Source organism: Sceloporus undulatus, chromosome 5 (assembly GCF_019175285.1).
Source record: "Sceloporus undulatus isolate JIND9_A2432 ecotype Alabama chromosome 5, SceUnd_v1.1, whole genome shotgun sequence".
In the NCBI taxonomy this organism is placed as follows: Eukaryota; Metazoa; Chordata; class Lepidosauria; order Squamata; family Phrynosomatidae; genus Sceloporus; species Sceloporus undulatus.
In genome coordinates this window covers 166,236,072-166,250,499 of record NC_056526.1, presented here as the reverse complement: position 1 = coordinate 166,250,499, position 14,428 = coordinate 166,236,072, and the positions used below count along the sequence as shown (strand labels likewise).

At 38.3% G+C, this 14,428-nt stretch overlaps 1 protein-coding gene across 2 annotated transcripts in view; it reads right to left on the bottom strand.

The window, feature by feature from the left end:
- Positions 1 to 14,428, bottom strand: part of COL25A1 (collagen type XXV alpha 1 chain) — a 374,446-nt gene that overhangs the window by 94,070 nt on the left and 265,948 nt on the right. Inside the window, exons 10-13 of one of the 2 annotated variants that reach the window (XM_042469542.1) lie at positions 14,303 to 14,362; positions 11,594 to 11,701; positions 7,986 to 8,021; positions 3,972 to 3,998 (exon numbers count right to left, since the gene is read on the bottom strand). In XM_042469542.1, the coding sequence (XP_042325476.1) occupies positions 3,972 to 3,998; positions 7,986 to 8,021; positions 11,594 to 11,701; positions 14,303 to 14,362 (231 nt within the window). Of the gene's footprint in view, positions 1 to 3,971; positions 3,999 to 7,985; positions 8,022 to 11,593; positions 11,702 to 13,038; positions 13,111 to 14,302; positions 14,363 to 14,428 lie in introns of both variants that reach the window. The other variant, XM_042469543.1, reaches the window with a different exon arrangement.

Here is a 14,428-nt window from a genome sequence, read left to right as displayed (position 1 = left end):
GCACCTTGGACAGCTCCTTTAACATCAGGACAAATCCACAGAGCTGACATAGAAGCCCTCAACTGATTCTGTGTAAAAGCTGTTCTTCCCTTGGTTTTATAATATATTAGGGACAGTGTTATCAAGGATGTCCAGGACTTCCTTAAAGGCATCTTTGAACAAACCATATTCAATATATTGAATGCTGTTTATATTCTTCTCAAATATTCTATATACTGATAAGCACATTGTCCTTACTTAGTAGCATCCACTTTGAAGAATAACCTCTAACTTCTAGTGCTCATAATAATACAAACATTTTTACTAAAATTTATCCCAATGTTCTTGGACATGTTTAATTTGGAAGTGAAATTTAAATATATTTTGCCTACAATTGACAAAATGTAGTTATCCTTTGTAGTTCTATGAGATTTATTTCCTTTATTTTTCCTTGGGGAAAAACCACATCCATAATAAGACAAAGCACTGAAAAGGATCTGATTTAGCACAATTTCAAAGTCCAGTTAGATGTTCTGTCTTTCTAGAGTGACTTGTGTGTTGGCCTTCATGCATGTCTGGTGACAGCTTAAAATTTGAAGAAAATAGCCATGCAGTGTGCACCAGCACGCCAGTAAACTTCAGGGGAAAGTAAATCAAAACCATCAATACATCTTTCATTTCTAAATAATCCCTCATCTTGTGCCACATGTGGCTTAACATCTGTTCTAAAGTCCTACTTACACAAAGGAAACAGGAACAGATGGAATAGTTGCCAGTGATAATACATATCATTAACCTGGAGTTATTGCAAACATTCTAGGAAATCTTAGTAAGATTATTCATCTATAAGACTAAAGCTTTAAATGCAGTGCTTATGGCTGTTGTCAGTCTGCATCTGTACTGCAGAATTAATGCAGTCTGACACCACTTTAACTGCCATGGCTCAATGCTATGGAATTCTGGGAATTGTAGTTTTTTAGCCTTCTCTGTCAGAGAGCTCTGGTGCCACAACAAACTACAATTCCCTGAACTCTATAGCCTTGAGTGATAGTACTTAAAAGTGATGTCAAGCTGGAATTTTTTTCCTGCAGCACGGATGTGAGGACTATGAAAGTAAAATTAGGAAATTTTACCATAGAACAAAGGTGTTACTGTGGGAATTCTAAACACTGAAAATACTTTAACTGATTACTACCTTCCAAAACTCCTTTGATTGCTTTGCTATCTTCAGATTCTAATCAGGTCAATTAACTATTCCAGTTAGTCTATTATTATTATTATGCTTTATTTATATAGTGCTGTAGATTTGCACAGCACTGTACATACAAACAATAAAATAGATAAGAGTAAACCTCTTGTGAAATACCTGTTACAGCTGATCGAACAAAAGATGTAATTTCCCCAAATTTTGTCTCTTGCATTTGTGAAAAAGTTATAGAAACATATAAAGGTAAAGGTAGTCCCTTGATATGAATCATACAGTCATAACTGACTGTAGGGGTGGTGTTCATCTCCGTTATTAAGTCAAAGAGCCAGCGTTGTCCAAGGACTGCTGTGGTGGTCATGTGGCCAGCATGACTGCACCAAACTCGATTACCTTCCAACCAAAGTGCATGTATTTGAACTGCTAGGTGAGTAGAAGTTGGGACTAGTAACAGGAGCTCACCCCATCATGCAGCACTTGGGCCACAAACTGCCAACCTTCCAATCTTCTGATTGTCAGAATTGGTGTCTTAACCACTAAGCCACCGCATCCCTAGCTGTATCCCTAGAAACATATAACCCACTCAATATTGTCTTTGTCCTGACATAATAAAAATGAGTTTCTGTCAGAATTACCAAGGCTTTCCACTAAGCTGGTCATTTCTGTAAAATCATGTATAATTAAAAGAACAAAGATCTGCATAACATTTCTATAACCTAATGTTTATGTACTTGTGCAACTTTAGAAGGAACACCATCACTGCGAGATAACTAGAATGTAGTACTTTTCAGCATGGTTGGGAAGAATGACCAGGGCCCCATTCACTCTACACAATTATAGCTCTACATTCCACTTTAACACCCACTCTATGGAATTCTGGGATTGGCAGTTTATGTAGGGGCATTTAGAATTTTCAGCCTGAGTGGGCTACTTGCCTTACCAAACTAAAAACCTCAGATTCCATAGTATGGAGCCACAACAGTTAGTGGAATACTTTGTCTATAATTGTGTGAGATGAATGGGTTACTTGTGATCTGTGTGCCTGATCAGTTTCTTAGATGAGTGATAACTGGGTGCAACTTCACGTCTTCCACTCCCTCCTTTTTTGATCTTTAAACCAGATTTGAATTGGGCATACTTTCAAATAGCTCATATCAAGCCATATGAAGTAGATGTACAAAATTAATATTTCATTCCTATCTGGGTTAAGCCTCCAAGCACCAGTTGATGCTTATTTGGCTGCAAACTGTCAATTAGGTGTGTGTTGTCCCTTGAATCAACACCAAAAAAATTAACAGGTAATAAGATGGGTGTTCCTGAATGTTCTCACACATTATTGCCATTCTACCCATACTGTATATTGTATATGCCCATATATAACAAACCAGAGTGTATCTACAGTTTTAATAGTCTGTCACTGTTTTAACTGACATGTTTTGAGTTCACCAAATCCTAGGATTTATAGGTACATGGAATTACAGCTAGAGAACTCCAGGGCACTACATTACACTATAGTACTAGAGCTCTTTAGCAGAGAATTCTAAGGAGTGAATCACTACATATTGCAGGATTTTGTAAGATGAAGCCATGACAGTTAAAAGAGTATCAAACTGCTATGGCTGTGCAGCACCAATATAATCTAAATCTAATATGTGATGTAAATCCCTGGATATCTGAAATGGCATGTTATAAGTATGCAAGTTTCTCACATGTACCTATCAGTCCTCAAATTTTCCTGCAAGGGCTAAAGAATTTCAAAAGACCCAAAATACATCAAGTTTGCTAAATGGGGTCTATAGCAGTACATTTCTTGACAGAGCTTTAAAGTGGAAATAAGTAGATTAGAGAAATTTCAAAGTCTGGACTATCTGTGGATATACTGCAAATTTCACTGAAACACCATGTCTGTTCCTTTGTTTTGGAATGATGGCCATTTTAAAAAATAAAACAATCTTGCCTCTGATGTAGAAGCTTTCTCACCTGTGAGGCTACTGATTATTCTTTCAGCTTCCTTCAACTTCTTTCTGAATACTCTGTTTTATGAAACACTCTTATGGTATCTTATCTTTTAAAAACTGCTTTTAAAACCATCTGGCCTGCACTGATGTTTTGAGAATGGAGTGAGGTGTCAGTTAGTGGCTTCCAAAAATCCATTTCAAATGTTTTTATTTCTGATATATTTAGCATGGCTCTAATGCCACAGTCCATAAATCTTGGATTGCCTCTGTCAAGTTTTAGCTGTCATTCCTGATGAGTGTAAGTAATATCAGAAGCATTCACAGGAAGTTAACTCTCAGGTTACGATAGAAATAGGAAGACCCTGGCCAGCCACCAAGTGCCATTTATCAGTAACACTTAGAATCCTTTGTTTCCCATGTTTTTATGGTTTTGGTTTGATTTTTTGGTCATATGGCAGATATCAACTTGAATTAGACTATGTTTTTCCTTGGAAATTCTAGCTCTATTTCCTACTATGTTTAGAGTTTTATTTCATCATTTTACCAATGTTCAAATTAGAGCATTATCATGGTCTTTTAAACGTGAAAGTTCAGCAGATGGACTGAACACATATCTTGTTTTCACACTACATGCATTCCCCCTATAAATGTGGGATAGGGAGATGAGGGCGAGAATGATCTTTCTTATATCCCCTGGCTGTATTTTGGGAAAACAGAGTTCACTGACAAAACCAACTACTCTATTATAGTAGCTAATACCCTTCAATCCTTCAGCTTGCCATTTGGCACAAGAAAATATAATAACTTTCACAGCATTGTTTCTACTGTACCTTTTGTCCTGGAGGCCCCTGAGGCCCCTGAAAAGTGAAAACAAATCTATTAACATAATAATACACCCAATTGAAGTTTAAATGACCAATTAAAATGCCCCATTGTCCAAAGTTTTATAAACTGGGCCAAAATCAACTGATTTGCACATATTAGAAATGTACAATGGATGTTTTTCTTCCCTCTTTAGTATCAACTATAGGCTGCAAGATTTCAGCTTCTGCTTTCTCCCATCTAGATAATCTTCTAAATTACACTCCTCTTTGCTTTCATAGATTCCCAACAAATCATACCATTTTCTACTAATACCACCTGGTCTGTGTTTTCTGTGTGACACACTGATTCCATGCATTTGGATCAAGGATATATTCTCCTAATGAAAAACAGCATGGAGACTTTTAGGGTTAAATCTAATTGCCCCACTCAACTAAAGAAGGCCCATTGAATCAATGGAACTTACATAAGTGTTGTCTTACAAAGTTGTTATTGCATCAGTACATTTTCCCTAGTTGAGATAGACAATTGGGTTTAAAGCTAAACTGTATTTGTGAGCATTTAAAAATACCACATTTTTCTCATCTTTTTGATTTGCAGGCATTTACTATTTTATTGATATAATCCCGCTGCGATCTGCAGGGAGAGGAGAGAAATATAAATAAAAATTATTTTAAAAATTATTATTATTATTAGGATAGAAAGGAGATAGGCATTTTCACCCATTTACTGTTTGTTTTAAGATGAAGTGTACATGGAATATATAGTTGCTAATAGATATAGAGGCAAGAAACAATTACTCAACATTTTATCATCATCGTCATCGTCATCATCATTGAACAAGAATACACATTTTAAAGATAAGAAAAGGTTTTAAATCCAAATTCCAACAAAACTGAGTGCCTCTGCAATTTGGTAAGTATCTTGAACCCCTTGCAACTACAGAAGTGAGTCAACAAAGATCCACTAACAGAACTCTGTTTATCTTCACACCTCACCTACTTCCTTAAAGCCATAACCATCCACAAAGCAATACAAGGTCGCTGACTGATCCTTATTGTCTTATAGACCCTGCATCTATATGAAAGAGTGGGGTAATTGCCTGGTATAACATTCTTTTAGGTCAGTAATGGGTAAGATTCAGACCTCCAAAATTTGAGGGGGCTACAACTCCCAGGTTTTCTTGTGATTGGCTCTGCTGACTGATGGGAGCTAAAACCCCAGTCATGAAGATAGCACTTTTTCCACCCCCACTTTATGCCTTGTCATGCCAGTCACATTTTGGCTACAAAAGATTGCACTGAACTGCTACAGTGGGTAAATACTAGCTCTTTTCCTTATCATAGCATAGTACAATGTGGAGCTAGGTGATTTATTATGCATCTTCCAGAATAAAAGAGAAGTCATAGGCAAAGATCAAAATCTGCCCTGTCAAAACAACAGATGATTTTCTAGCACTTGGTTATCCATGAGTATCATCCATAATTACAGCAGAATTAAAATGCATAATTATTTATGAGTCAGGAAAATGGGTTCTTTTAAAATTATGTACCTTAATGAAAGATAATATTACTGGAATATAGCAGGACCTTGTATATATGTGTGCTCCCTTGTTTCTGCTGAATGCTTTTATTATATGAATCACAGAGTGTATTGCTCCCCCCCCCCCAAACAAAGTAGCTGCCTCTAGCATCCGAGCTTGGATATGCCAATTGTAATTAAAAACCTTCCTCAAAACTACATTTCACAATTTATTCATAGTGACAAGTGCTCCTTACACTGTGAACTTCCAGCTCATTGAATTGAGCCAAACAGCAGCCAAACTCCTTGGAGGGATTTCTCCCATGCGTGTAGGGGAGGTTTGGCACCCTGAGCCACAAAGCTTTTGCAGATGATATGCCCATGATCTATTTATGACTTTCTTTCTTCTCCAACCTTTTAACACAACAAGATTATCACAAAGGACAATGGAATTCTAGATATTAATATAGTAAAGACATAACAAAAATGGATAGAAAAAAGGCAGCAACTATATCAATTGTTTTTAGCATCTGGGCTTTGTGAGTAACATACAGTTTTGAGCAAGGCATGTTTAAAACAATGCAAGCTAGGGCTGCATTTCCTGAATGTGATTTCACAGAATAGCAAGCCAAAATTCTATAGAATTCTGGTTTTCTGGGGTTGAAACAATAACTTGGTACCTTGACCAATCATTCCCATTGCAAGCACAAAAAGCTTTTAATAGAAACTCACTGATCTTGCATGCCTGGCTTACCTCTCCCACAACAAGCCAGGCATATAGAATTGATTGTAAGTTATTTACCTGGCTTGCTGTAGGGAAAGACAAGATAGATTTAGACATCAGGATTAAAAAATTCAAACAGGAGGAGTAGGTTTTGTTCAGCACTTATGCTTGCAGAATTGGTAGCATGCCAATAAGATATGCAATTTAGTGAGCTGAAAAATATTGATGGACTAAATCATGATTTTCAACATACTGTTTTGGTGCAGAACAATTGTAATCTTTCATTAAATAAGATAGTAATCAATATGTCTCTCAGGAACAAAGCAGAGTGCTGGTGCATGCTGCTCAATCGTTCCCAGGGCAGGTGGGAGTGGCTGAACAAACCACAGACATACTGTCCATATTTTGCTTACTGTAATGTCAAAACCTTGGCAGTCTGTATTGTCTCTTGCCCAACAAGCCAGAGAAATAATCCATGGTTTGTTCTATGTTTTTTTTCAATGGCTTTCCATGGGATAGACACTCCAGATTACACATTCAGTTGTCAAAACACAGAAAGAAAGTCCCATAATGTGAGCAATTAGGCTGTGTCTATTAGTAGAGGAGGGCCTTGAACATTATACTGAATATATTGTATGCAGAGCAGACTTAGACTCAGAGGCAGGAGGAGGAAGGAAAATTAAAAACCTGTTATGTAGATGAAACAATAATACTAGCAGAAACAAACAAAGACTTAAGAAGGTCAATGAGTAAAGTGCCAAGATTGGATTAATACTGAACATTAAAAAACAAAACCAAAAATAATGACCACAGAAGATCTAGAAGAATTCACCCTAAACAACAAAAAATTGAAATTGTCAAAGAGTTCCCACAAAAGCTCCACCGATTAGAATGGAGACTGCAGTCAAGAAATCAGAAGTCACAGCTCTACCCTGCTTAGCCCCAAAGGCAGAAGAAAGGCTCTTCCTCCATCATAAATGCTAGCACCCTGGCCTTGGAGGGAGAGAAGAAGAGCAAGGGACAACTCCACTATGCCTAGCCCCAGAGGCAGATGAAAAGCCCTCTCACCATCTTTACTGCTAACACCCTGGCCATGGAGGGAGAGAAGAACTGGCAGTATCTGCTGGACTTGATCCCCTTACCCACTGCCATTCCTTTCTTCTTTTGTGTCATGTCTTTTTAGATTGTAAACCTGAGGGCAGGGATCTTTCAAATTAATAATCTGTAAACCGCTCTGAAAGCCTTTGTGACTGAAGAGCAGGGTATAAATGCTATATATAAACAAACAAACAAACAAACAAATGGTTTATGTTCCTATGAGACTGCTTAAAGATTATTTTGAGTAGTAGGTACAATTAAAAACTACCAAGTCACTCCCATCCTGTCCAAAAGACAGAACAAGTTAACACCAGCATACCACTGAGGAGATATGAATTGCTGCAGAGAAAATAAGTCTAGATTCTTTTAAAAATCGTAAGGATTAATAAATTGTTACTCACCATGAACAGAAAAGTATTACAAATGTCAGGAAAAGTCTATCTTTCTATTATCTTTGTGGGAAATTGAAGATTATTTTAAATTTTGTTTTAATTAAGTGTCTGAAAACCAACAGCCCTGTCGCCTTCTCTATAGATTTTGTCAATCGATTCACCTTGTACTTGCATGGGCTTCACAAGTGGAAATCAACTCATATATCTCACAGCAAAGTGTATTGGAAAAAGGAAATACAAGATGTCTTACTGAAATTACTGAATGAAAAAAAAAAAATAGGACTTACCATCAAGCCTTGTTCACCTGGCTTTCCTGGTTCACCCTTAAACACAAAAATGTCATCAACATCAATACCATTATGGTGGTGGACATTAATCAGGGTGGTTTTCAAAAGAATATGGAGTTAGACTCAGTTATGAAGGGTAGGCCTGTCAATGATTATTAATTATAAAGACTCTATGACGTTTCCCCTTCTCTTCACAGTCTTACATTATTGTAAAGTTGGAAAAGTTTTAAAAAATCATTACAAATACTAGAATTCCCCAACTAGCAGCTTGCTGGGATCTGTAGTCTAAAATGTTACTTTTCCAAGCTCTGTGCTAATGGGGAACAAAGACAGGGGAAGCTATTGCCCTTATACCCTGTTTGCAAACTTCCCAGAATCTGTGGGCCCACTATGGTCCAAAACACACAGCAGAAATAATTTAGTTTGAAACCACTTTAACTGCCCTGGCTCAGTACTAGGGAATCCTGGGAATTGTTTACCGTGGCACCATGGCAGAGGAAGTTAAATGTCCCATAAAACTACATTTCCCAGAATTCCCTATCATTGAGCCAGGGCAGTTAAAGCAGTCTTAAACTGGATTATTTCTGCAGTGTGTCTTGGACCTATGTGAAGCAGGTTACTACCTGAATAATATGATCCAGCAAAGCTCTTCCTATCATTTCTAATTCTTCTTGAAGATCTTTAATATACATCTTTCCATGAAAAGTTCTAAGTTAGGGGCTAGACAGACGGTCCAACAGGGGCGGCTCTGTGCCACCCCTGGAAGAGCTGGGTTGGGGACGTGGCAACTGGACGGCACGACTCCAACCCACTTGAAAAAGGAGCCGTGAAATGTGGCTCCTATTTCCGATGATACGGGGCGCCATGAGGGCCGTGGCAAGGCCTTATGATGCCCTCATGTGTAGTGCCATTTGGACAGTGCATATGAGTGATGTCATCATGGCACACCCTATCTGGTCAGGCACACACCAAGATGGCGCCCAGGTGCTGCAAGAAGGGCTTGGAGTGTGTAAACGCTCAGCCCTCGGGCAACCCTGTTTTGGGTCATAGTCATTCATGACAGGAGTGGGTGGAACGTCTTCATTATCTTTATCTTTCTTTGTAAAGTAATATACACATCTGCGAGGGATAACACAGAGTTCAAATCCCCATTTTAATCCTTTGTTATTAACTTCCATGAAAATTTTGCAAAATCATCTATACTTCTTTGCATAGTCATAGATTGTTAAGACACCACTTATGATCTCATTGAGCCAACCTTATTTGGACACTCCACAGTGGAAGACTTTCTACCTTCCATCATCTGTAATCATGAAGCTCTATTTTGTCATGACTATATTCATGCCCCTTTACCATGCTTCTGATTCTTTCAGCAGAATGTCAGGTCTATTCACACCACGGAATTATAGTGTTATCATTCCACTTTAATTGCCTTGGTTCCTGGGATTCTAGTTTAGGAAGGGGCATTCCTAGAACTTCACATTAACACAAACTCCAGAATTCTATAGAAATGAAATAATAGAAGTTAAAGTGGAACAATAGTGCTATACAGTAATGATGTAGTGTGTGGGAATGAGCCCCTTGTATAGAAACCATTCCATTCTTGTAGTTACCTAATGCTCAAGGATAACCTAAGCTGTTTCTCTTCCTGTTCGCTAAATTTCAAGTGTCTTTTTATCATACTGCAGTGAAGTATCTACTGAAGAATACTGTATGTGATTGCTTGAACATCATCTATTATATCTTATAGAAATGTCCTGGCCACTAGTGTCCATTGGAATGTGGTTTGGTTTCAAGTGCTGCTGATATAGTAATGTTGTAAAATGATATACATTTCAATTGGTTGGTAAATAGTTAAGAGATAAACATTCTTAACACCCAGTCCTCAGTTTTGTGGTAGGAAAAAAAAAACCAGATGATTTCATTCAGGAGTGTAATTGTGCAGGGTTTTTGTGTGTGTGTGTGTGTGATTCTAGAAGCATGAAATCTGAGGTTTATGCTGCTGTTGACCGCAGCTACAATCCGTTCAATTTATTGTCTCTAAAGAAACATTATGGTTAATTCCTTCCAACCTGCCATAATGATAAAAAAAGAAAACTAGACTCTCCCCCATCTGTTGAAATCCTTCCTTTCACATTCATTTCCCCCCTGAAAATTGTTAAGAAGGACTGCTTTTCATAATTATATAAATGCTTCTGTTTTCCTTGGCTAGTCAAGTTATTAGAAATTTCATTTCTCAGTCTTATATGCAGTCCAATTTTGTACACACGTATAAATATCAAATCTAGATGTTCATCAGATTTTTTTTGTCACTATGTTATCAGGAGAAATAATCTAAGGTGCTAGGATTTCAATCAGCCATTATGATCCTGTGGAAAAGAAAACTGCAAGTGATTTGAAAATGTGTGCAATATACATTAAGTTTAAAGAAGAAATTACCATTTTAATTATGACATCTAAAGAATACAATACTGTTCAAGGATAAAAACTAAGAGAAAAATTCTAATAAGATATTGTTCTGTGTCTTGCATTACTCTATTTAGTATGTTATTTTCCAATTTTATTATTTATTCTAGTTGTGATTATCACTCTGGGAAATAGAACCACAAAAGTGCATTGGGTTAAAAGGTGATTTAAAAGGCTCTGAAAAAATTGTTTTCCATGACCGTGAAGCAAATGCCCAGTATTCATAAAGTGAATGACCAACAATTACCCAAAATTCTTGCAAACAAATATTATTTCTCATCTTCATGCTTATCAGTCTCCTTGCTACTTACTTCCAATTACACCCTATCTCCTTAATGCCCATTTTTCTATTGATAAAATGAATATAAATGGGGCCGCCCGCCTCAGCGGGACGGCCTGGTTGCCACCGGGGGAGGCCCCACAGTGGGCAGCAAGCCGCTCCTGGCTCGAGCGGCCCCAGAAGCCCCAGAACAGGGCCATTCGAGCCGTGATTGGCTCTGGGAGGGGGTGAGAGGCAGGACTTCCGCTTGCACCACTGGGACTACAGGACCCAGTGGGCCCTGCGGGCGGAAGTGCCCGCTGATTGGGCGGCGTCATCGGCAGGCACTGCCTGGGATTGGTGGGGAGGCTGGGAAGTAGGCCCTGCTGCCCCTCTCCGGCCTCCCATTGGCTGGTGGGCCTACAAAAGGCCCACGAGGCACCGGAGCCGGCACTATTATTGGGTTAAAAGGTGATTTAAAAGGCTCTGAAAAAAATTGTTTTCCATGACAGTGAAGCATATGCCCAGTATTCATAAAGTGAATGACCAACAATTACCCAAAATTCTCCCAAACAAATATTATTTCTCATCTTCATGCTTATCAGTCTCCTTGCTACTTACTTCCAATTACACCCTATCTCCTTAATGCCCATTTTTCCATTGATAAAATGGATATAATGTATCTTTCTCAAATATCTAAAAACTTTCTCTGTTTAGATAACATTAAAACAGCTTAAAGCTTAAAATATTTTATTTAGCATATGCTTTCATGGACTACAACCGTCTTCATCAGATGTGATTGGTCAGTTTTATGCTGCAACAGACTGACATGGTTCCACTTATCTAGGTCTTTAACATTAACACACATTAACAGCTCACTTACCGGTACGCCAGGCATTCCTCGGGGGCCATCTTTGCCCGTATCTCCAGGAGGGCCCCTTGGTCCTGGAGGCCCTGGAGGCCCAGGCGGTCCAGCTTGCCCTTGGTCACCCTGAACACCAGTCAGTAAAACCAGCATTACTGAGCAGCTTTTGGCTCTTAACATGCAAGTTTTCAGTTGCATAAAAACTCAGCAAAAAGAGAAGGAGAAATATACAATTTTCAAGGGAAGAGCTTGTAAAAGAACAAAATTGTTAAAATTGTTTGTCAAACAAAAGTATAATTTCAGCAATATGCAGAACTGCCTGCACATATTTATCACACATCTTTGACAGGCTCGCATCCAGTCACCTGTATGGAGGAGAGTGGGAACTGGATTTAAGTCCACCTTCCCAAACAAATTATTGGCACTACTGGTAGATTCAAAGGCTATGACACTGGCTTGGATTTTGCTAACTTAGTAGATGACTCCTCTGTGAATACTCCTCTCAGACATGGATCTGTCATCAGTCACCCATGTTTTCATTACTTCCTGTTTGGATTATTAAAATCTGCTCCACATGAAGCTGTTTGAATATACTTTGGAAACTGACAATACTGCTATCTTGCCTGGGATAGCACCCAAGGCTTTGGATCCAGGAGCAGAGGCCAAAGCACATGTATAGCCTACAAAGCCCAGCAAGGCACACAGAGTGCGTTTTCATAAAAACACATAATAGTCCAACAAGGGAATGTACATAAGGATGTGTGCTCCAGTAGCATACTGACAACCAGCTAGAATTACTTCTATTTGTGAACTTTAATTCCTGCACTTGAAGGATAGCCAAAAAAGTTTAAACTGGTTCAAGCTTAAGCAGTCTTTCAAAATTTTACTGATGTGTTTCTATAGGGAAAAAATATTTACTGGTTTGCCATGTTCATATTAAAAGCTGAGTCATTAGATTTACATGATGACTGTAAACCTTTTATGGCAACCAACAAAACTAGTTCATGAGGCTCAACATGAAAGCATCAACTAAGTTCCAAGAGGGACACTGAAATACAACCATCTTGCTGAAATGCTGTAGAGCACTTTTCAAATAGCAAAAATATTTAATCTCTGATTAGCAACCATTTTATAGTGACAATTGAAAAACAACATTTACAGCTCCAAAGTTATCCACATTGCAATAATTTAATCTAGTTGGGTAATGATCTGTTAAATCACAATCACTTCCCTTCAAAAATACTAAGCTTTGCCCAGTTTCAAATAAAAAAAAATGCTAGTGGGAAACAGTTGACAAAATTAATTATGCAGTTTACAGCAAAGGTCCATGCAGTTTCATCTCACTTTTTCTAAAAACAAAATTCAATGTCATTAAGAAGTATGTAGTTCAGCAATGTTCATAATTCAGCAATCAGCTGCAAGCAAGAGCATGGCAAAAGGTGGAGGGAGAGAGTAAGCACTACCTTAATGAGGCGGCGTTTAATGAGCTGCTGATCAGCAGAGAGAAACCCATGATTGATTTTAGGAAACACCATCTGATCAGGTAGGTGAGGTCAAAAGTTGAAGTTCAGAGGTGAAAGAGTTGAAGTATAGACATCAGAAGGCCCGAGAAAGAAATAGAAACATACAGATTAGACTTGCAGTAGTAAATATAATAACTAACTGGTGCTTGTGTCTGGCATAAGAATCTGTGCATTAAGAAAAAGAATATCCATAGAATACTATATTACCAAATCAGAAGATAGAATACCTATCACTTTATCACTTTATGAAATTAAAGGTAAATTAAAGTCAAGCTTACTCTTGAACATCTTTTGTAACTAAGGGCCCATACAGACAGGCCAAAATAAAGCTGCTTTTGGTCACTTTGGAGGTATGCTGTTTAAATAATGCGTGGGTCCTAAGAGTCTGGAAGCCACGCCAAAGCCATGTTCCAGTCTTGGAGTGTGGCTTTGGCGCGGCTTCTGGACTCTTAGGACGCATGCATCATTTAAACAGCATACCTCCAAAGTGACCCAAAGCAGCTTTATTTTGGCCGGTCTGTACGGGGCCAATGATTCTTAAATTTACTTCAGTATTTGGAAAATCTACACTGAATACCTTTGTTCTGATTCATGAGCAAAGATTCTAAGAGACAAGAGCACCAGTTCAGCTTTTAGCCAGACTTCCCAAAGAGCATATTGTGCCATGAAGAACAGTGTCATTTTGTGGCATAGCTGAGCCTGCCCATGTATAGCTAGTTTAAATAATTTATGCTTAATGCTCAAATAATTGAAAGCATATATGCCAGTGTGAAACCATGAAGGCAAAAAAAAATAAATCGATTCAGGTAATCACTAGTGTTTTGACATACATTTACCTAATGATTTATATAACTTATACAAGCAGAATTACAAAACATATTTCCACTGAGAAATAAAATGGTCATCAAGAAAAGTTACTATTCTGGAATCCATCTTGGAATTGGGAGTCCAGAAAAGTAACTTTTTCAGGCACAAATGAGGGCCCACTGTTGAGAATACCAGCATATAGAATTTAAGCCTCACCCATCTCACACTCTTAGCAGTTCCACAAGTAGCAGTATGACATGAGAGGACTAATGTGGTAAGTCTGGCAATGATCAGGTACATGTTGTTCATGGCAAACTTCCTGAAGCAAACTTATTCTTCATGACCCTTCTATGCTGATATGGAAAGACTGGCTAGTTGGTATTGGCCATCCACAAACCTTGACAGTGAGGATCTGATTACTGTGAAGGGCAGCAACTGTGGGAAAGCCTGGGTGACCCTGGGGACACACATACACACATGGTACAACACAAAACATCACACAGAACGACAACTTAAAACACTT